We start from the raw sequence: 24,142 nt of genomic DNA, 5'->3' as shown, positions 1-24,142 counted from the left end.
GCTATCAGGATGAATAGGGATCGAAAAGAAAGCGTTCTTCAAGTTTATAACAGAGAATGTAGTTGCTGTTGGAGGAACCAACGTTAGTGTCGTTATGTCGGAAACCACAGGTACTGCAGTACTACAATCTTGTTTACTTCTCTCAAATCGATGATAAATCTTTAAATCCTAGTGTCAGTGTCTTTTTTCAAAATGGGAAGAATCAGACTATTGCAAACATTGCAAGGAACTTCTTTCACAACTACCATCATAATCAAATCTTGTACAATACATGTGACCCAGATGATCCTCGTCCCCGAGCCTGCAGTGTTTCTTTGTCCTGGAGGTTCTCCATTGAAAACTGGGCACCCAACCTCAAAACAGCACCCTGCACCTGGCTGCCCTAGTGCTGCTAAGGGTGCACCTTTGGTGCTACTTTGGTCCCCAACTTGCCCTGAGCTTAACCCTTGGAGCTTTGCTCCCACAACCAATTGCCTGCTTGCCAGCAGCCTTCAACCGGAGGCACTCCATCCCCCGTTGGATAACATTGGGCCTTAACACTCTGCACCCGGCCGCCCTAGTACCCCAGAGGGTGCAACAAAAGTGCATCACTGACCCTGGGGGACCCCCGAGTCTAACCCCAGAACCTTCACTCCCACAGCCGTTCACTTACCTGGGGCCCGTTAACCTGTTTTCCTTCCATAGGATAACATTGACACTTTTTCTCCAAAAAGTTTCTAAGTGTGGAGTTTTGAAACCTAAAATATTCTTTAAAAATCGCACAGATAACCAAAACTTGTTTACTTATCTGTTTTCTGGAAATGTCTCAGTACTCAATATAGGCATCCAGCACTGATTTAGAAAAGTAATGTGAAAAGTAACTTGCCTGCAATTTACTGTAGAAGCCCATTCATTTCAATGTACTGCTCCAAAAAGTTTCCAAGTGTGGAATTTTGAAAACTGAAAATATTTGTGAGATAGTGCCATCTTTCTTGCCTTGGTATGCCCCCACTTTTTTCTGAACTGCTGATGTACTTTTAGTGAGTGTGCCCTGGGTTCCTGCCAACCAGGTACCCAGGGCCTGTGTTCCTTCCCTAAAACTGTGTTGAAACTAAAACCCAATTGGCATCCTTGGCCACCTATCGGCCCCTAGTAAATGGTACCCTAGGCACCCAGGGCATGGTGACCAGAGAAGACCCTTGAGGGCTGCAGCACTTATTGTGCCACTCTCGGGGGCCCTGTATTCTGACACCCACACACTGTCTTTGCAGGCTGAGTGTCTAAGTAACAGAACTAAACAGAGAGTCGACATGGCAAACACCCCTGTGTGCCGTGCCCACAGAACCCACTGCCCTGGCATACTTCAGTCTCTCCTCTAGCTGGCAGTGTGGCAGTGGCGGCTCCTCTATAGAAGCGTTTAGGCGTCACCCCCCCTGCTTTCTCGCCGTACGAGAAGCCAGAAACAAATGGTAGTTATTATCGTAATAACTACCATTTGTGTCTGCCTTCTCGCACGGTGAGAAAGCAGAAGTTCCTGGTTGAGGGTGGGCGGGCCTGCTCGAGGGCAGTGGGGAGTGGCTTTTACTGCTGTTCATACTGGCTGTTTAGGGCAGCCTGAGGCTGCCCAAACAGTATGAACAACAGTGGACAAGCCACTCCCCCTGCCCTCGAGCAACACCGCCCACTCTCCCTGTTCTCTCTGTATGCTGCAGAATACAGAGAGAAAATGACCCGGGTAGGGCAGCATCCTCAATAATCACAGCGCTGCGGTGGAGGGGAGGGAGGCTGCCTGCAGACTTCCTGATGACGTGCACTCCAGGAATTCAAATACAGGACGTCGGGAGTCTACGGGACGGTAAGTTTACTTTATTTTATATCTTTTTTTCCCTTAAACCCCTCACTCATTCCCTCCGGAGCGCGACGACCCCAGTCGTCCCCGTCCCCCCCCCCCCCCCCCCCTCCACACCTGCCCGTAATGCTTAATACCTCAATTTTCTGTATAGGTGCTTAAGCTTGGCTAGTATGTCTTGTTTAATAAGCCCAAGCACCTGACATTTTGCTCCTTTTTTCCTGCATATATAAAAAGAAACCTCAGTGTCTCATTGTCAATAACGTATTTAATATGTGACAAAAAGATTTCTGTTCTATTCATTCCTCTAACCACTTATGTTCAGATCACTGGCCTTTTGGTTTCCATTTGCTTTTAACCCATTATGGGCGTTCTCGTTCAGCTCTCTGCTGTTCGCGTTTCAGAGAGCAAAAACACACTGCAGTGCTTCAAGTAAAATTGAGTCAATGTCTTAGTCAGTTAATTAGCTGGTAGGTTGTGGTTAAAGAAACATAGCTGAAAATTAAATCTGATTTGGTAGCGAAAGGTTACACAAACGCATCTTTCTGGTGAGATTCTGCCTCAGCAGTTCTTTTTTTTTTTTTCTACATGTTTTTGTGACTTGTTGCTATGATAATTCAGCTCATGTTACAGGTTTCAGTAATTGTAATTGATGTTTAATCATTCGTTTTATTGAACCTCATTATGGGCTGCAAACCTCTGTACCAACCTCCAGTAATTAGAGCCCAGATAGCCATTCCATCTATTCCACAGACACTGTTTAATTAATGAACTATTTGTATAGCGTGCCTTCTGTCTTGTAAAAAGCTTTTAGTATTCTCAAGTTGTTGAATAAAGATTTGAAGGCCGTTCTTGCCTATTGATTAAAAGAGTGCTGTACTGCCGATAATTACTCTCTCCCAAAATTCACACTTAAAGTGTAATACTTGAAGCAAGTTTAAAGAGATTAGGCTCTACTCATGCTAATATAGGATCATGGGTTATTTTTACTCGTAAATAGCTGGACATACCATGATGAAAATGATATTCCATCTCACTGGGTTTGATACTTGTACATTTCTCCTAACTGTTTTTTGTATTACAGTGACTTTTACCCAAAGCTGTACAAAAGGGGGTGGTAATGGACGGAGCATCTGAACCAATCAAACACTCACACCCAGTCAAAAGATCTGGGTTTAATCCATCACCGTTCTTTAGCCCACTCTGCCACCCCAGTTCAGACATGGCTATATGCAAATCAGTCTGACCCTGTGCCTCATGGGAACAGTCCAGCCCGAACAAGCAAGCCGGGCTGAAGACGGCTGGAATGCCAGAAACCGGTCCTCGGAAGCGTGTTTCTGGTCCAGGGAAGACATGGCTTGGCAGTTCGGGCTGGACTGTTCCCATTAGGCACAGGGTCAGACTAATTTGCATATAGCCATGTCTGAAGTGGGGTGGCAGAGTGGGCTAAAGAACGGTGATGGATTAAACCCAGATCTTTTGACTGTGTGTGAGTGTTTGATTGATTCAGATGCTCCGTCCATCACCACCCCCTTTTGTACCGCTTTTACCCAAAGCTGGCACCATAAGTAAATATCAACGCAAAACCAACGGCGTCACTACGAAAGGTGTATATATCACTTCAGTTGTTTATTTGTTTTCTTGTGTAGCCCAAACTCCATCAAAAAACAGGTTTCAGGCCGCTTCGCTATTATGATAGAGCTGTACAGTGAAAGTTGTTTGGAGAAGTTGGTTTATTTAAGCAGATTGTGGCATATAAAACTTTGGGTAATACAAAACAAATAAGTCATGAGTTAGCAGTCAGCCTTTTGGCTTTGTCAGTGGTTGTTTTGTTTTCTCTTGGTTTTTGCAAAACATTGTTGGGGAATCTGCCTGGCTCGCATCGGGCTTTTAAAAAAAAAAAAAGCATTGGCATAGCCCAATATGTCTCGCCATTCTGTACTAAGACCCCTTTTCCCCTAAAACCCTCTTTTGATGGTCGGGCTCGCTCGCCATCAGTGACAGGACTCATCACAAACTTTTACGCCCTACCACTTTCAAATGTCACCAGCCGCTACTGCTAGCTTGGTGCCCTATGCCAGAGGTTGTCACTACGAAACCACAGCACTATAATGTCTACACTGAAAACTGACAATTCTGATAAAAAACATCTGCCAGTGGATTCCTCACCTTGTGAATATCCCCCTGCGTCAGCAACGTTCGGAAAATTCTTTTGTAGCACGCCGGCATGGACGATGTCGTAGGAGCACGGCATTGCGCGCGACTCAGACTGACGTCACCGACCCCTTATTAGGTCTACGTCGGCATAATGACATCAGTTCCCTTTTTTTCTGCGTCGTCGATTCTAACGGTTTCTTCGGATCTTCTATTGTGTGGATAGTAACTTTGTTACTATTGTGAACTTTTATTCTGTATCTGTTGGAGTGCTTTCTTCTGTCGAAGATGTCCTCGAAGAACACTGGATTTAAGCGATGCGACTCTTGTGCCAGGATGATGTCCATTACTGATCCACATGACTGTTTGTGGTGTCTGGGCTCGGATCATGACGTCAAGGGTTGTCGTTCCTGTTTGAAGATGAATCCAAAGGCTCTTCGAGAACGGGAGACGAAACTCCTTCTTGCCAAAATTAAGGGTAAAGATGCCAAGAGGACTTCCAGGTCAAGATCAAGGCGATCGAAGTCTCGGTCGGAGTCTGCTTCGGGGCATGCTTCAGGTTCCTCGAAGAAGAAACGTAAGAGGAAGTAGCACAGTTTGAGACACCATTTCGGCAGGGAGTCGGACTCGAAAAAGGTCATCATATCGAAGACCTCATAAGGGCATGATATCTCCCTCTCCAGCTCGTAAGCCTGAAGGTGAGGCCTCGCCTTTACAGTCTCGGAAGCAGACACCGAATCCGGAATCAAATCAGTCTCCGGATCCGTACCAGTCTTTGGTGCATGAAGAAAAGGAAGTTGAAGCTCCTCAGGTTTCGGCGACTCCGGTTCACCAACCCGAGGAACAAGAGGAGTTGAATCCAGTACAGCCTCCTCAGGAGCAACTAGTGTGTTCGTACCCTCAGTTTCCTGGTCCAGGTCAGGACCCTTCGCATTTTGTAAGCGCCATGTATGGCGCATATGCGAGGGCAATGTACCCCTCTGGTGCACCGGCTGGTCCCATGGGTCCATTGTCTTTTAATCTGGGCGTGCTTCAAGCTTATGCTTCGGCGCCTTTCTTGCTGTTTATGCCGGCGCCGATTGCACCATGGCATAGCTTGGCTCCGAGGTCATAGACTCAGTACACCTCTGGATCAAGATCGAGGTTCGACGCCGGTTCCAGCTCCTCGTTCGACGCCGGCCCGACTCCGTCGGAGTTGTAACCGGATCTGACGATGTCTGTTCGGATGGAGTGTTCGAGGCATAGAGCGCAGCGCCTTATGGAGGAGAGAAATTATGAGGAACCTGAGATTGAAGGCGAACTTCAGGATCAGGAGGATTACTTTGAAGAGTTGCAGGATGCAAGTGGTTTGGACCTTTCTCCCGAATGGGAGTTACCTGCTGTATCTGATACATCTTTGAAGGTGCATCGGATACATGGTAAGGTGCTCCTTACCATGTGGTAATTAAGAAAGCTGCAGAACTCTTAAATTTGACCTTACCATCTGTGGAGTTCAAGTCTAACATCCTTACGGAGGTTCTCCATTCTCCGTCCTCGGTGGTTGAGCCAACTCTGCCATTTACGGAAGCTTTTACTGAACCTATATTGGAAGTCTGGAAGGGGCCTCTTACTGCTCCTGCGGTGTAAAAATCATTTGCAAGGCGCTATAGGGTGGCACCTGGAGATCCTGAATTCATGTATATTCATCCTCTGCCAGAGAGTTTGGTGGTCCAAGCTGCTTGTTCAAAGAAATCGGCTGGTGCTTTTCCCCAGGTTCCTGGCGATAAAGACTCTAAAAAGCAAGATCAAAATGCGAAAAAGTGTTTTCATCAAGTAGTATGGCCCTTAAATCCACGAATGCTACTTTTCTGCTAGGCAGATATGTTTATGCTTTGATGGACACAGTGAAGCAGCTTTGATGGACACTGTGAAGGAGCTATCATCTAAGCTTCCTGAGGAGGATAGGAAGAACTTTAGTGAAGTGATATCTAACATGCAGCTCGTCAGGTCATACAAAGTGGTATGGACACTGCGGATTCAGTGGCTAGGATCATGGTCTTAGATTGCCACTAGAAGAGCTGCTTGATTAAAGACTTCCGTGTTTTCAGCTGATGTCCAGGCTGCTCTGATGGATTTGCCTTTTGATGGCACAGGCCTTTTCGGAAAGAAAGCTGATGCTTCCTTGGAAAGGTTTAAAGATAGTAGAGCGACCGCAAGATCTCTGGGTCTGCAGACTAGAGGCTCTTTCACCAAGAAGTACAAGGGTTTTGGAAGGTCTACTTTTCGTACCTATAAGCAGAACCAGCAGCAGCAGCAACAAAATCCTTTGTACAAGTCCTACAGGGGTAGACCAAGGGGTCGTCCTCGTGGACGTCAAGCCTCTTCCTCCTCTAATACCCACCCCCCACCTACAACAGCAAAGCAGTCCTAGATCCGCCATTCCCGATCATGTGGGTCCTGTAGGGTGGTCGGCTTACTTATTTTCTACGGTATTGGGAATCGCTTACATCAGATCTTTGGGTTCCCAATCTCGTAGAGAATGGGTATGCTCTTCCCTTTTGGGAATTCCCTCCCAATTACCCTCCTTGCCAGGGTTTTTGCTCGGAGAACCACCTGTTGCTCCTTCAGGAAGCGGTACAGGTACTGTTCAGAAAGGGTGCGATAGAGGTGGTTCCGGAGCAGGAAAGGGGTCAGGGGTGCTACTCACGGTATTTCCTGATCTCCAAGAAGGATGGCAGACTTCGTCCAATCCTGGATCTCAGGATCTTGAACCTTTACCTGAAGCAGGAGAAGTTCAAGATGCTCACCCTTGCACAGGTTCTTCAGGCGCTGCTGGAAGAGGACTGGATGGTGTCAATCGACTTGCAGGATGTGTATTTTCCCATCCCAATGTTGAAGTCGCACAGGATGTATATCTGTGCCCATTCCCTCCTCCTCAAAGGATACGCGACATACAAGAGTTGATTCCTTTATTTTTCAATGGAGCGATCGTTCCAGTCCTGAAGGTGCTTCACCTGCTCGGTCTGATGGCTTCCTGCATTCTGTTGGTCAACAATGCACGCTGGCACATGAGGGCACTCCAGTGGTGCCTCCGCACGCAGTGGTATCAACACAACGGAGATCTCTGGGAGTCTGTGAGGATCTCCAGAGAAACTGCAGCGGATCTGACTTGGTGGGGAGTGGAAGGTAACCTGCCTCAAGGGAAGCCCTTTCGTCTGCCTCCAGCTGTGGCCACAGTGATAACGGATGCATCCACTCTAGGGTGGGGTGCTCATCTGGGGGATCTGGAGGTCAAGTGTCTTTGGTCTCCAGAGGAAAGGTTGCTTCACATCAACCTTCTGGAATTGCGGGCGATACGTTTGGCTCTCAAGGCCTTCCTCCCTTCCCTTTGCAGTCGGTCGGTTCAAGTCATGACGGACAACACCACCACGATGTGGTATGTCAACAAACCGGGAGGAGTAGGGTCACAGTGTCTCTGCAGAGAGGCTCTGCGTCTCTGGTCCTGGGTTCAGGACCATCAGATTTGTCTGATGGTAAATCATCTGGCCGGAGTTCTGAACGTACGTGCAGACCATCTCAGTCGGCAGTTCTCCACCGACCACGAGTGGAGGCTCCATCCGGAGGTAGTTCGTCACGTCTTTCAGACGTGGGGGACTCCTCAGGTGGACCTGTTCGCCACTCGAGAGAATGCTCACTGCCCGTCGTTCTGCAGCCTCCAGTTTCCGATGCAGGGCGCTTTGGGGGAAGCGTTTCAGTTGAGATGGGACTCGCAACTCCTTTACGTGTTTCCTCCCATACCCTTGATTCCTCGGGTTCTGAGGAAGATTCGCCAAGATCGGGCCCAAGTTATATTGGTCGCCCTGGATTTGCCAAGAAGGGTGTGGTACACAGATCTTCTCCACCTCTCCTCGTGCCCGCTGCTCAGTCTCCCTTTCAGGGCAGATCTCCTCTCTCAGATTGAGGGGCAGGTTCTACACCCGCACCTCCGGACCTTACACCTTCATGCCTGGAGATTGAACTGGGCAACCTGAATTCCTTTTCCCTCCCGCATGATGTGATGGATGTCATTTTATCGGCAGGCATGACTCCACTAAATCAATTTATTCTTATAGATGGTCCAAATTTGTTGTCTGGTGCGGAGAGAAGTCCATCGATCCTTTGATGGCTCGCTTGTCAGACATACTTCTTTTTGCGCTTTCTTTAGCACAGCAAGGTTTTGCTGTGGCAACAGTTAAGGGCTCTTTCGGCGTTGTGGGCTTTTCTCTGCCTGCCGGATTAGCCGTCCTTTTTTAAATCACCTATTGTTTTGAGATTTCTGAAGGGGCTTACAAATAGGTTTCCGCCTTATCTAATGGGTTCACCTTTCGAACCTCTGCATAATTGTCCCTTGAGGTTGTCTTTTAAGATGGTTTTCCTAGTTGCGATTACCTCGGCAAGGAGTGTAAGTGAGCTTCAAGCTCTTAGTTTAAAGCCCCCCTTCCTGACCATTCATGCTGAACGAATGGTTCTTAGGACCAGGGCTGCTTTTCTGCCTAAGGTGGTTACTCCATTCCAATACACTTCCTACCTTCTATCCTCCCCATCACCCTTCCAAGGAGGAGGAGCATCTTCACCGTCTGGACCCTAAGAGGGCGGTGAGCTTTTACTTTGATAGAACAAAAGACTATTGAGTGGATGACCAGCTCTTTGTGGATTTTGCTGGCTGCAAGAAAGGACAGGCTGTGCACAAGCGCACACACTCAAGATGGATCATACTTTGAATCAAGATCGGCTACGCCCTGGCTGGTAATGAACCCCCAGAGGGTGTAAGGGCTCATTCTACTAGAGCAAAGTCATCAACATCTGCTTTGTCTAGGGGTGTTCCTGTGGAGGACATTTGTAGAGCAGCGACATGGGCCTCCCTCCACACTTTTGCAACGCATTACTGCTTGGATAGCGAGGTGAGGAGGGATGGCCATTTTGCGCGCTCCGTCCTGCATGATTTTCTGGTTTAGGAGAGTGGACACCCTCCTCCGGGAGTGGCGACTGCTGTGAGACTCTATTCACAAGGTGAGGAATCCACTGGCAGATGTATCTATCAGAAGAAAAAGTTATTTACCTTTGGTAACGCTTTTTCTGGTAGATACAGTATCTGCCTGTGAATCCCTCACATGCCCACCCGCCTCCCCGATTAAACACTCTTCTTTACCTGTATTTATGAATCCACCAGAAAAAGCGTTACCGAAGGTAAGTAATTTGTTGGTTTGGTACCAAACTTCTCAGCACATTAAACCTGCACTGATGCCAGTGTGGGATTTAATGTAAAGTGCACCAGAGGACATCTTAGAGATTCCCCGTGAAAACCTTACCTACAATCCACGTCTGAGCGGAGTGGCTGCAGAGGCTGCCACACAGCAGACCTGTTGCTGTACCCCTGGGTGGAGAGCCCCCCGCTCTCCTGGGCCTGCAACAATGCACATCCTGGGCGAGGTGCTAGGTCTCCTCCCCCAGGATGGGCAGGGGGAAGCTTGTGGAGAAGTGTGGCTCACGGTGTAGAGCAGGCAGACCCGGAAGCTGAGGTCAGACCCGGGACCAGGGTTCAATTCCCGACGCGGCAGGGTCTTGAGCTCAAATGTCCACGGACTCGATAATTCTCGCTTCGGTGCCTGCTCTAATCATGGGTTCTCACTCTGCAACTCTGGGCATTAAGCTTGCTTAATCTCCACAACGGCCCCCCTGCGGCGGGATGCCTGGCTTTCACCTTGGGGATGCCCTGTAGGGGCTATCTCACAGGGAAAAGCCAGGACGGGTTCCCAAGGCAAGCGCCGGGAAACCTCCGGGTAGCTGTGCGCTCAATAAATGCAATAATAATAATAATAATAATAAAGTCATGCCGCTTCTGTGAGCTTCTCCAGACCATTTGCTGGCCCCAGCAACTAGCCCCCACCAGTTCTGACCCCCACTCTGGCAGGAAGACTGGCGAGAAACTACATCAGGAGGGGGGGGGGGGGGGGGCCGCCTATGCCAACCCACCCCTCGGGTGGGGGAGACTAGGTGAAGCACGACCCCGGGCTCTGGCCCAATCATAGCTAGGCTCCTGCCCCCCTCCGACATGAGAGGAGCAGGCTAGGGGGTGTTCCCACCCCAGAACAGGGACCTATTGGTCTCTGACCTTGCCCTACCTGTAACACCCCTAAATTCAGTATTTAGGGGCTCCCTTAACCTTCCTTCCTCAGATCCCGATAAGAAAAGAAGAAAGACCCTAGCCTACTTCCCCCCCATTTGCCCTGAGCAAGTGACCAGGAGCCCAGCTCCCACAGCTGTGTGGCCTGCTAGCCAGCAGCCACCAGCCGGAGGCCCCCTTTCCCTCATTGGATAACATTGGGCCTAACTACCTCTGCACCCGGCTGCCCCTGTGCCGCTGGGAGTGAACCAACTGTACTTACCTGACCCCTGAGTCTATGCCCAGAACCCTAACTTCACCAGCCAAGTACTCACCTGGAAACCGATAGCTCACTTACCTGCCATTGGATAACATTGACTGGTTTGACTCGAAAAATGTTCCAAGTGTGAAGTTTTAGAAACTAAAAATATTCATATAAAGTCACCCGAATTCATTCCGAAGTACCCACCTGTGATCAGGGGAGAAGCCAGTACTGTACCTTGTAGCCCAGTACTGAACCGCAAAAGTTACTAGTAACTTGTATTTTCTCCATAGGAATCCATTGTCTGCTTTTCTTTGAAATTTCTTTTAAGTGTCTACTTTGAAAACTAGAAATTCTTTAAAAATCATACGAAATACTGAAACTTAATTGCTTACCTGTTTTAAGTTGGGACCCCAGTGCTGGCCCCAGGAGACCAGTACTGGATTACAAAAGTAACGAGCTCGTACTTTACCTGCAACCTGAATTTTCTCCCATTGGATAACATTGTCAGATTCCTGTTGAAAAGTTTCTAAGTGTGAACTTTTAAAATAGCTTTTTATTCCTGAAAAATCACTACAACACCTTAAATGTTTTTGCTAAACTGTTTTCAGCTTAGACCGCAGGACTGAACCTAGGAGCCAGTCCTGGAATTACCAAAGTAATCCACAAAGTAATCAAATGTGTTTATATAAGGAAATCCATTGAGCTCGATGCTAAATTGTGTGTAGAATTGTGTTGCCTACTGCAACCCCTGTACCTATTGTCTTTACAAAGTGTATTGCCTTTCTGCAAAGTACTCATCTGAGACCTCTCCTATTGAGAACCGTATATTTGTTGGATATCTGTTGGTTCTAGAAATAAAACAACTATATCTTTTGATATACAAACAATTGGCCTCTAGTTAGTCTTTGAGTGTGTGAAACCTTTTGCTGACTGTGTACAACAAATGCTTTACACTGTCCTGTGGTACCGCCTTACTGCTCGACAAAGCTACCACTTTAGAGAGTAAGGTTACACCTCTTTAACCTCTGTTATACCTCTGGGGTTTGTGGACTCTATACACACTGTACCTGATTCTGGTCCAGTGTATATAGAGCCACTTTCTCACAATATTCTTTAAAAATCATGCAAATGGGGGCGTGGCCGGGCAAGATGGCCGACCGGAACTAATCCGTCTCGGCTCCCGGTCCACGCGTGCCTTCAGTGCTATTCTCAGCGGCTACAGACGTCTGGCGCCGCCGTGAGCCAAGGTTTCAGCGTGGGAAGGTGTGGGGAACCCACTGATGCTACTTATATGCCTCGAGCGGCGTTAGGGGTGCCCAGATTGCTCTGCCGCTGCGGGCAAGGATCGGGCGCCGCGCAAAATGGCGGTGCCCGAGATAGAGTGCTGCCCGATAGTGCTGCCCTATTGCCTGGTGGCGCGTGAAACAAGTCTCCCCATCGAGGATGTCCGCCATCGCTCAGGTAGCGTCTGCCATGAGGCCTTAATGAGGGCAGAAGCGCAGTCCACGGGGCGATCACACACTGGAACTCCCCCACCCCTAAGATGGCAGCCGCATTTCGCCGGAGGGCGGTGAATTTGGTCTTCCCTGCTTCCAGCCCTGGCGCAGTTAGATATCTCCATGTTGATTGGCTCCTCTAACACTAGACTATCCCAGCATACCCTGTCACCTTGCTCCGGAGCTTATGAACAACATCTCTGCTTCATCGCTGCCACCCATGCCAGCTGCAGTGCCCGCTGATCCCAGTTGCACGCATTGGGGGTGAACCTACCTAGCGAACAGTCGGCAGTCGTGAGGGGGCCCTGCGCTCCCACTTGTGGATCTATTCTTACCTGAGGGCGCTTTAGATGGGTGAGCGGCCCTGCTGGGCTTAGTCTATGCGCAAGACCGCATTGGTTTATGGGACCTCTCACTGCGGAGACCCTCGTCCCCCATATCTGGACGCATGGATACTCGAACCGGTGGTGGACTCTATTCCGGCTCTGAGCGCGATTCTCTCTCGATGAATGCAGCAGCTTCCTCATGACGGCCGGCAGAAGCCGTATTGCTCGCGCCACTCCTGAAGTATCCACTCAGCTTTGGGAGTACCAGCCTTATGCCGCCTACGAAATCAACGAGCAAGCCAGCAAATAATCTCTCAAATTTTTTCTGCACCGCAGACAAACGTCCGACCCTCAGGACTGACGCCAACTCATCGACAATGGCTCTCACAAAGACTGACCTCTTGACTATGCTCAAGGACTTCAAATCTGATCTCCATAATGATATTAGCCAGGATATCAAGTCTTCTATCGACCAGTTACGGTCGGACCTGTCAGATCGCTTGGCCTCTCTTCAACAAGACGTTGACTCCGTGGGTATGAGAGTCGTCTACCTCAAAACCCAACATCAGGAGCAGGCTTAACTCTCTACTGAGCTTCGAGAGGATGTACACTCTCTCGGACCAGTTAGTGAAAGCGCAACTCAAGGCGGAGGATCTCGAACAGGGCACGGAGCAAGAACCTACGCATAAGGTGCCTGGAGGAAGGCGCAGAGGGACCAGACCTGGAGGCCTTCCTGGTAGGTTTGTTTTCAGAGATCCTAGCCCCACAGTCTCTTAAAATAAAGTTGGACAGGGCCCACCGAGTGGGAACGCTACGACATGGAGAGAAGAAAAAAACACGTGATGTCCTCGCAAAGTTTCATTCTTTTAAAGTCAAAAAAGCGGTTATGCATGCGGCGAGGGTGAAATACTCTATCGTTTCAGGGTCATTCCTGCGCCATCGTTCACGACGTGTTGCCATCCACGCTTGCACAACAACTGCTCAGGCCGGTCACCACTAAACTGCGCGAGGAAAAAATTGGGTATAGATGGACTTATCCATTTGGGCTGTCCTTTGAATACGAGAATAAAAGGAGTCATATCTCTGCTTTGCAGAAAGGCATAGCGTTGCTGGGGCTCCCCTCCGACGAGGACACTTCTCTGCCAGATAAAAATGGACTCTTCCTGAAGCCCTACAAGGGCGTCCGCATGGAACGCTGGATCAGGCAGAGGGCGGCGATGAACACTGGGGATCTGACCTGAGTTGGATGTTTTTCCGAACTTCTTTGTAATGGCCATGATGCCTGTTGTCTTTGATTGCAGGTGGGAACACGTGCCAGACTCTGGACTGCTTTGTCCTTGGGCCTGCGCCGGAAGTGACTGAACTCAGAGGACTTCATGTGTAAGGCCACTGTTGCTCTCTATTTTCTGGTAGTGGGTCCTTACTGCTGTGAGTCTAGTACAGGCTTAAGGTATTTTGCGGGTCTCCTGGGCTTAGCTAGAATTTCTTCATCCATGCTCTGTTTTGTTCGCTGTACCTATTTTGAGGTTGCCTTTCGGCCGGAGTGGCCTCTTGGGCCTTTCAAGTTGCCGCACAGAGCTGCTTTGGACTTCGCTTTTGCGCTAGGGTGGGAGTGGACCGGGCTCTTGGTCCTGTTGTCCCCCCTGGTTCCTGCGGGGTCTCTTAACCCCGCGCTGGCACTAATAGTAATGTCTTGTATTGGTTATCTGGTTATGTTTGTTCACTTTTGTTTAGGGGTTGAGGGGTGGGTGTGGGAGGGTTCTGGTGGTGGCTTTTTAACAAATGTATACATGAACATGTATGACTATTTGTATGATGCAACTGGAGGAAGAGGCTGTTCTCTATTGTTGGGGGAGGTGGGGAGAGCTGGGAACATCATGGTGGTGGCTTTTTTCCTGTTTAGTGCACCCAGATTAGTGAGTTGCGCAACCCCTTCTCACTCCACTGAGGGAGGCGGGACGAACCTGTTGGGTCTCATACACACAGACAGCTGGATTGGATGCAGCTCCTATTGCACTGTTACACTCCTCCACTACTATAATGACACTTACCATAGGAACTTGGAATGTCAAAGGGCTTAACTCCCCTCAGAAACGCCAGAAGATCTGGAAATACATCACTGATAATCACCTCAAAGTAGTAGCCCTCAAAGAAACTCACCGCGCTAGATACGAGGACACACGGCTTCGTCACAAACAGTACCCCATGATCTATAAGTCTTCCGCCTGAAACACAGGGGGGTTGGACTGTTCCACGCCTCCTCTAAATTCCAACCTCTAGATGTGCAACAGGATAGGGATGGATGCTGGGTGATGGTCAAGGGTCAGCTGCGGGGGAAGCTCAGTACTTTCGTAGCGGTCTATGCCCCCAACACGGGACAGGTGACTTTCTTAGGCACTTTTCTGGGTAAAATATTGGATTTTGCCGAAGGGCAAATTATTCTCATGGGAGACTTTAACTTAATATGGAGTGAAGACTTAGATACCACCCATAGGCAACGCGCATGCACTGGTTCCTTCACAACAGCCACGCAACAGCGCTTTCACAACATGGGCCTCCTTGATTCTTGTTGCACCCTGTACCCCTCTTCTCGTGACTTTACATTTTATTCTCATGTGCACCGAACTTACTCACGATTGGATGCAATTTTTATCAGCCACTCACTTCTGGGCGACCTCCAAGAAGCCAAAATATTTCCCCTCTCTATTTCTGACCATAGCCTCCTAGCGATCTCCCTGTCCTGGAGGGTCAACAACTCTACCTCTCCCAGGTGGTACTGTCCACCTGCTTTTGCCCGTGATGAGGACTCCTGCACTAAACTAAGGCCTTCACCTAATTCTTTGGTATCAATAATACAGATGACACCTCAGAATTTACCACCTGGGATGCCTTTAAATCAGTCTTCTGGGGGAAGTGCATCTCCCTTAACTCTGCATTAAATTCACAACGTGCTATGGAGAGAGACACTCTAGAGTTGGAATTGGCTTCCGTGGAACAAGCCCATAAATTAAATCCCACGAGACAGACCCTACGCAATCTTATGGCACTAAGGGGTAAACTTCAAGCCATTTATAATAGGGCGGAATGCGCACTATTGCAATTGCGCCACTTGTCTTATTGCCAGGGCAACAAGGTTGGCAAACACCTCGCTCGGCAACTCAAGGATAAACGGGTGTGGGAATACATTGGGGGGATCTGAGGTCCACAGGGTGACCTTACCCATAAAGATGAGACTAAAGCGGAACTCTTTGGATCATTTTATAAAGCTTTAAACTCTGGCGACCTTTTAGATTCTGAGGCCCAAGAAGCATATTTACAATCTCTTCGGCTTCCACAGGTCTCCCCGGAGTGGAATGAGCTTCTTACGGCGCCCATCACTTGCGACGATGTTAATATGGCAATCAAAGCACTTAACTACACAAAGCTCCTATTATCCCTCTTCTTACGTGACTCTTCAACAAGATGGCGGAGGAGGCACTCCTCAACCTCGATGCGAAGCTATACTCCTCCATCCTTGCCAAGTGGTTAAATTACCTCATGCCTGACCTCAAACATCCGGATCAATACGGTTTCATCAAGGGGCGCCAAACTCACGATAACACTCGCCAGATTGTCCACCTTGTCGAGAAGGCCCACAAGTTTTGGATCCCAGCGGTCCTGGTGGGGTTAGAGGCGGAGAAGGCTTTCGACCGGGTGGACTGGGAGTTCCTGTTCCGTACCTTGTCTGCATTTGGCTTTGCCCCGAGGTTCCTCACTATGACTCGGGCCAACTATCTTCTACCATCGATCTCGGGTCCTGGTCAATGGAACTCAATCAGCCTCATTCTCCCACTCCAGGGGCACGAGACAGGGTTGCCCCCTCCCTCCCTTACTTTTTGCCCTTAGCATTGAACCCCTAGCTGTGATGATCAGAGCAAACCCTGCCAATCAGGAGATTCCTTTCACGGGGGAGCAACATAAAATTTCCCTATTTGCTAACTATGTTTTGTTATCCCTTACAGACCCGGCAACATCGCTCCCCCCTTTACAAACAGAACTGGCTAAATTCGAAGCAGTAGCAGGCTTCAAAGTAAACTTAGGTGAATCTTTTATCCTTAATCTCACGCTCTCTTCTTCAGAAATGCAGGCCCTTCGACCACTCACGGCCCTCCAGTGGACCACTTCTTCCATTCAATACCTGGGCGTCCTGATCACGGCCAAAGTGGGAGGTCTCTACGCTGCCCATTTTCCTCCTATACTGGGTCGTATCCAAACAGAGCTCCACAAGTGGAAGCCCCTCTTCTTCTCATGGTTGGGTCGTATCCATGCTATAAAAATGGCCCTCCTGCCTAAACTCCTGTACCTTTTTCAGGCCTTACCTATCGAAATGGAGAGAGACTTCTTCCAACGTGTTAAGTCCATGATCTTGAAATTCCTATGGCAGGAGAGACTGGCACGCTTCTCTTTTACGATACTTCCCGTCCCAGAGAAGAGGGGGGAGTCGGACCCCCAGACATTCACTTGTACTAGAAGGCAGGCCAATTGCGAGTTCTTATTGAATGGACTAAATAAGAGTCTGATAAACATTCGCTGCATATGGATCGTAGTGTGACCGGTCGAACCATTTGGGGCTTAGTGTGGCGCCCCAAGTGTGATAGGCCTAAGAACACTTATATTAGCACTCCTACTCGCACAACACTCGGGGTTTGGGACTCTGTGTCAGGCGATGAGAGATGGACCTCTTTTCCTTCTCCATTTACACCTTTGCATTTTAATCCTGCATTCCCTCCAGGACTACAGTCGGGGCCATTTGATGCCTGGCGGGAGGGGGGTGGCCTGGCCCTCACACCTCTTTCACAACTACGACCCCCATACTTTTGACGCCTGTAAGAGGGAGTATGACCTACAGAACTCAGAGAGGTATCATAATCCTGCAAATAACTACAACGTAATTGCTTGCCTGTTTCTACGAAATGTCCCAGTGCTGAACCTAGGTATCCAGCACTGAGTTAGAAAAGTAACGTAAAATGTAACTTACCTGCTAATTACTGAAAAAGCCTATTCATTACAATGTACTGTATTTGCCCAGTATTGCATTCTACTGCTCCCCTGTAAATCAAACTAAGTACAATTTCTATTGAATTGGTTCTAAAAATAAACAGTATATTTGTATACAACAATTGGCCTAGAGTTCAGTTCTTGTGTGTGAATTCATATGCTGACTGAGTGGGTACATCAATTGCTAAACACTGTCCTCTGATACTGCCTTACTGCTCGACCAAGCTACTATTATTAGAGAGTAAGGTTCTATCTAACTTTAACCTCTGCTACTTCTGGGGACATTTGGACTTTATACACACTATACCTCATTTTGATGTAGTATATATAGAGCCAGCTTCTTGGATATGTCCATCATGTCTGTCCCTCCCATGGAGCATTGCCTGTTTAACACTTCTTACTGACTACTTGTATTCTTCAAGTGCTTGCTTTCTGGGAATTTTTTTCTTCTTTATGAGACACTCCATAAGAGTGCATGTGTTTTCAGTGGCCTCCCTTGTATGCTAGTTCAGGAAGCAGTAAACGTGCTGTGTTTTCAGTGGCCTCCCTTGTATGCTAGTTCAGGAAGCAGTAAACGTGCTGTGTTACTTGGAAAAGGTTTCCTGCCTCATATCTTCGTGCTTGACTAATTCTACTTCTCTCTGCCACTATCAGTTTATCAATCTTGCATGCATGTGAAGAACAATGTTCGGTCTACGAGCGTGTCAGTTTTCGCCAGTGCTCTTTACTAATACCATAACTTAAGCACACCTCTTCCACAATTTCACGGCCATGCCCTAGGTCTGGAAGTAGGGGAATGGGAGGCTGAAGCCCTCCGAAAATAACCACCCTGGACATCTGAAGTGAAGGAGCAAAACACAAGCCTTTAAAATTCCTTTTGGTCTTGTCATACTGCTGTGCATTCAAAGACAGGTCCGATATTAGGTTCTGCCTTCCAGGGAAGGTTGGTATTTGCTTTTCTTTCTCTTACTGCAAAGTAAGAGGATTTAGGTAGTAAACTTGCTGGGTATTAGCGTTTGAAAGGGAAAGGCTGTAGGATTTTTATTTTTAGCACACACAATTTAAATGCCAGTAAATTAACTGTACAAACTTATCAGAATTTGAAAAACACAAATGAATATTTGTTTTGGTAATTTTGAAGTGTGGTAGAATCAAATAGTTTAATACGATCAAAACAAACTGCTGTATCGTTTTATCAGCAAAACTGTATGTCAGTGCAAATCTAATGGTAATTTCAATTGAAAATGTGTTGTCTGTAATGGACGTGCGCTACCATGCATACTCAGCGGTACGCCACTTCTTTGCTCTACCACACTACTCCATTCCACTCAACACACACTACTCCATTCCACTCCACACACACTACTCCACACTGCTCTACACTGCTCTACCACATGGCTAAAACACATTGGCAAAGCCAATTGCTCTAGCATAAACTAGACCTATTGGCTTTGCCAATCCTCGTTTCCTCTTGTTGCAAAAGTATTCTAAAATAAAAAAATGTTGCCAACTATTACTAGGTGATCGGGATCTGGTGAACACTTGAAGGGCTCTTATCTATTACTTTATTTTACTAACTGTTAATGTTTTATTTTACAGGATCAGTTCCAGGATAAGACCCCATACACGATCATGTTTGGTCCTGATAAGTGTGGAGAGGATTACAAGCTTCACTTCATCTTCAGGCACAAGAACCCCAAAACTGGGGAGTATGAAGAAAAACATGCCAAGCGTCCAGATGCTGACCTCAAGGCATACTTCTCAGATAAGAAGGCTCATCTCTATACCCTAGGTGAGGGAACGTTAACAAAGTGGGACCAGCCTGCTTCAGTCTGAGAATGTTTTTAAGCATTAGATATGGTTTCTATAGCACTAATCATATTTTTAAAAAATACAGCTCTATTTTGCCTGATAGCCAAGAATTACATTTCACCCTCATTGAATAACTGAGCAACAACTTCCTTTAGGCACTTGCCTCCTTGGCCCTTCCTAACTGGCAAGTCAACCAGTTAAGACTTATCTAGGAGATCGCTGAGACTAGAACTTCAATGTAACCTGACCTAGTAAAACTGTGTCAAGCCAGTGCAAGATTTTTAAGAATTATAGGACATTTACAACCAGTTAAGTATAAAGATCAGTTAAACTTGAATACACAAAGAAAATCAGAATGTTCTAGCAGGCAAAATACAAACCCAAATGTTTTGTAGCACTTAAATTGTAGATTTTCTATATCATTTGCCTTGCTTTCAATGTTGCTGTGTGGGGCTGCAAATGGTTTGACTTTGGCAACTGCCTACTGAAAGTAAAATCGAAAATATATGCCCGTCTTCAAAAATTATGTTCTATATTTCCAAGATGTCCTCCATGTTGTCTACCATTTCAAGTTTGCCAACCACCAGTGTTGAATTTGCCAATGCCAGCGTACTTTTGAAGCTACCAACATTCACTAGTAAATCTAAACTGAGTGGTTTTTCCAAAGAAGTTATTGTGGAAAAATCAATGTGCAAGGCCTTCTATAGACTCATTGTTTTGCTGGTATAAAAAACATCTCAAGTTGTCATTCTAAACATGCTGTAGGTTTGCATCTTGGGAGGTAGGTGCAGATGTGGTGGAAGCTTTGGTTTGTAAACCTCTCTTGCTTACCTGAAAGAACTGTTTTGTTGGTTCTTAAGTCTCTGAGATTAAGTCCTCGGTTACCTTTCTTCTTTTTGATAGTTTTGAATCCAGATAACAGTTTTGAAATCCTCATCGATCAGACAGTTGTAAATCGGGGCAACTTGTTAAACGACATGACCCCACCTGTAAATCCACCTAAAGAGATCGAGGACCCAGAGGACCAAAAGCCTGAGGATTGGGATGAGAGGGCCAAAATCCCAGACCCTGATGCTGTGAAACCTGATGACTGGTACGTGGCATTTGAAGTGAAATGGTACTTGTAGAAGGGGGTAAACAAGTTAAAACCGTTCTTCCGATATGGGAACCTAAAGTGATCATATTTGGCAGATCATGTATAAAGCACATATGATCAAGTTCAAGTAATTGTTTAGCATGATATTTCCTTCTCCACTTTTTGGGTTTGTTTGACATAACCTCTAGAGTTGTCATCCTGCGTTTGATTCAAGAATATAACTGGTTTTGCCTTGTGAACCTTTTATAAATGTACATGCTGTGCACTTTGTCATCTGATCGTTGCGTTCAAGAACTTGTGTCCCCCAGCTGGGGAACTTTTGTTTTTGATGTTAATAAGACCTTGTCCTGTGGTTAAGTTGCGATGACATGGAGCGTAAAAGCACAATCCGCATTAGTTTGGTGCCATATTTGCATTCTTTTTCTGCCCTTTTAGTTAGGACACAGAATCGATAGCTTAGTTTCTAATGTATTTGGGAGTTGAAGGATGGCGTCAATATGTAGGATGGAGCCAAGTGATCAATAAGATAGATCCAAGGTCAGGACAATCGATTAAAAAAGGCATAGTTCAAAGGTTTCAGAGTTGGGTGGAGAAGCATGTTGACCATCAAAATATATATATATTTTTAAAAATGCCTAGGTATTGTTTAAAAAATGTGATATGTGTGCTGAGTGTCAACTTGGAATTGCTGTTTCGCCTCAGGCATTTAATTGATGCTTGAATTCTAAACAAAGGATTAGCCTAATACAAAAAGTCAATTTTTAATGTGGGTCACCCATAACCATTTGATAAAGCAGCATAGCTATAATTTCATATGCATAACAATTGCCTGTATGGATGGGTTTGAAGCATTATCTTTTCTGTATTTGCACGCTTTGCACTATTTAAGATCTAGGGTTTGGCTCCAGAATTATTCTTCAACCCCTCTTTTCCGCTCCCTCAGATGTTCGACCATTTGTCTGTCTTTCCTCTTATGTGTGATGCATATCTACAAAGTCCCTGTGCGTGCTTGGCATCTACAGATTCTTTTTTTACTGTGGTGGGTTCAGATGCAGGACACAATGTTCCAGAGATCGCATAGAGAATATCGAAAGAATCTAACAAAACCTCGAAAAAGGGGAGTTTTATAGTGATAGCGACAGCATAAGTGAAGTAATACCAAAACATAAGCTGGGAAAAACACGGCTGAAATGCAAATGTTCGAGGCAGGTGTGCTGTAGATTCACATGCTTTGCATACTCCTGCCATCTAGTGTTATATGCAGATGTTTTCAAGTTTTTCTTCAAAGAAGTCTTTTCCGGTCACAAGAGTAGGGGATTCCTACTTTTGGTGATAATGTGCATGGGCGTTGACTCCATTGTTAGTTTGTTTTCTTTCTACCATTGGGTTCGGGCGTGTATTGCAGCGCTCTGTTTCAAAATGGTCAGTCGGGAGCCCTGCGGTATGCAATTAACTTACCCTCGTCTGTATTGTTTTTGAAAGCGTTTCCACCTGCGTGTCGACAAATTCGGAAAACTTTCATTATCCAATCAGGAACTCTAACCGCGGCCTGCGGGCCTAGCTAATTTTCCTCTATCTACTTCCACTAGAAGATTCATCATAGTCTTCTTCCGATGGAACGGACGCCATTTCAATTCTGTCCTCCGTGCCATTCCAAATACCAACGCACCGACCTTCACAAGGTCTGTAACCTATTTCTCTGCCGGAGCCTAAAGACGAAGACTGCGATGCTTGGCAATCGTTCAGATCCAAAAAGACTTCAGGACCTTTGCGCTCGAAGAAGAGACATGCAGAGTATCAAGGACACCCTTGATATCTTCGGAGAAGATATTGAGCAAGATGAGATGGAAGCAGCGCAAGACATTCCAGCTGGACAGGGTGCCATGAGTAATAAAGCCCCTTTGCCAGCCAAAACTGCACCAAACAAAAGGCTATTGGGCAACCACTGCCGCCTGGCTGTGGTAGCCACCAAGACTGATTTCAACACCTGCACTCCAGCTCAGCACCGAAACAGCAAGTAAAGCCTTTGGGCTTGAGCCGAGATGATACCCCTTCAATTCCGAAACATTTGGGCTCCAAAGATAACAAGCATTGGATTAGCCAATAGGTCTAGCATTCGGGACCTTGTAAGTGTTTAGCCATACAGGACATTTTGGTTGTTGTGCTGTCATGGATTGAACAGCGATACAATGTTCGAGGCATGTGGGCTGATGAATTCATATCTGTGCATAGATCTCCGCCTAGTGTTGGGTCCGGATGATTGCACATTGTTGTCCTGGAAGAGTCTTCGAAGTATCACAAGATAGGTGGCTCCTCCCCTGGACTACAGTGCGCATGCGCATCCTCTTCATCTTCAGATAGTTTTTGTTTTTTTCCGCCATTGGGTTCAGATGTAATTTCTTGACTCAAGTTCGAAATCGATATAAAAACAGTTTTTGCCAGGCCAAAAGACCTTCGGGCGTCGGTATTGTGTTTGTTCAGTGCCTCGTACTTAAACCAGTTCTTCGAACAGGACGTCGAAGGCAGTTTGCCTTTTCGACACCGAAGGCCCAGACGACAATCGACGATGGAACGGAGCCCGTTCAAGCGATGCCCCGTCTGCAACTCAAAACACCCTCACATTGACGTGCACCCTGTGTGCAATAAATGCCTATCCCCGGACCACGACGAAGCCAGCTGCATGGCTTGTTCCAAGTTCCGGCCAAAGAAGACGCTTCGACCCGCCGCAAGACAGTCGGCGCAAAAGACTGTGCCAGACCCGGAGAACATCTTCGAGGCTGATGACGACGAGGGTGTTGATGAAGAGTATTCTGACCAGCAGTCTGACCCTGCGTCGGAGCACGACTCGAACTATGATGTGGAAGAAGAAGACTACATCCATGAGGAAGACGTTGTCGAGGTAGGAGACGACGCAGAGGCCATCTGAGCCGTCAATGACGACTCGAGCGATGTGGTGTTCCAAGCACCCTCATATGACAATCAGTCAAAACTGTTCATAGACTCAGATTCTGGCAGGCTCACTATTTACAAACGGAAAATCGTCCCAGAAACTCAGTTGAAGTCATACAAAATCTCTCTCAAAAGGAAAAGGGATTCTGCCACCTCATCTGTTCTTTTTGAACCTGTGGAGTCCTATGGTCAAGAATATGCCTATTCTCCCACACGCACCAATGAGGATGTGGGGGAGGGATACAATGAGGATGAATTTACTTATCCTGCTGAAGCAGATCAAGAGGAACCTCAACCCTGGACTGACCCTGTTGACCCTGGTGAGCCACACACCACGCCTGACACTCAGTCCTATACCGTCAAGACCTCGCCTACTGAAGACACTGCTGCGTTTAACGCACTACTTGAAAGGGCAGCCAATAACCATGACGTGGAAATGCACGCTGACCCAGTGTAGGAAGACTTTTTGTTTGATACTTTCTCAACTTCAGAAAGATCAGTGAAGACGTTGCCTATGCTAAAGGGTGTCCTCAAACATGCTACTGACATTTTCAAGGAGACCTCCAGGGCAAGGGTTGTTATCCCCAGGATTGAACGGAAGTACCGGCCTGCGCCTGTTGACCCTACGTACATCAAGGGACAGCTCCCGTTGGACTCCCTAGTGGTGGCTAATGCTCGTAAGAGAGCGAACTCTCAGACAAGTGGTGATGCTCCTCCTCCGGACAAAGAATCCAAAATCTTAGAAGCTTCTGGCAAACGAGTAGCGGCTCAAGCGGCTAATATTTGGAGGATCTCAAATACACAGGCCCTATTAGCCAGATATGATAGGGCTCATTACGACACGTTAGAGCAGCTACTACAACACCTGCCTGATGCTTATAAGGAGGGAGCAGAAATGCTGATACAGGAGGGAAAGTTAATTTCAAATGCATCCATCAAGTGTGCGCTCGATGCAGCAGACACAGCAGCTAGGGCCATCAACACGAGTGTGATGCTTAGAAGGCATGCCTGGCTACGCATCTCTGGCTTTAAGCCAGAGATCCAAACATTTTTACTCA

At 47.2% G+C, this 24,142-nt stretch overlaps 1 protein-coding gene across 2 annotated transcripts in view; it reads left to right on the top strand.

Annotated features, from left to right (window-relative positions):
• The window catches only part of CANX (calnexin), a 468,009-nt gene that overhangs the window by 221,371 nt on the left and 222,496 nt on the right, over positions 1–24,142 (top strand). For both annotated transcript variants that reach the window (XM_086931347.1, XM_086931348.1), the window contains 2 exons: positions 18,827–19,019; positions 19,943–20,132. In XM_086931347.1, coding sequence (XP_086787473.1) covers positions 18,827–19,019; positions 19,943–20,132 — 383 coding nt within the window. The remainder of the gene's footprint in view (positions 1–18,826; positions 19,020–19,942; positions 20,133–24,142) is intronic.

The sequence above is a fragment of the Lissotriton vulgaris genome, chromosome 7 (assembly GCF_964263255.1).
Source record: "Lissotriton vulgaris chromosome 7, aLisVul1.2, whole genome shotgun sequence".
NCBI classification, from domain to species: Eukaryota; Metazoa; Chordata; class Amphibia; order Caudata; family Salamandridae; genus Lissotriton; species Lissotriton vulgaris.
This window is presented reverse-complemented; position numbering and strand designations above follow the sequence as displayed.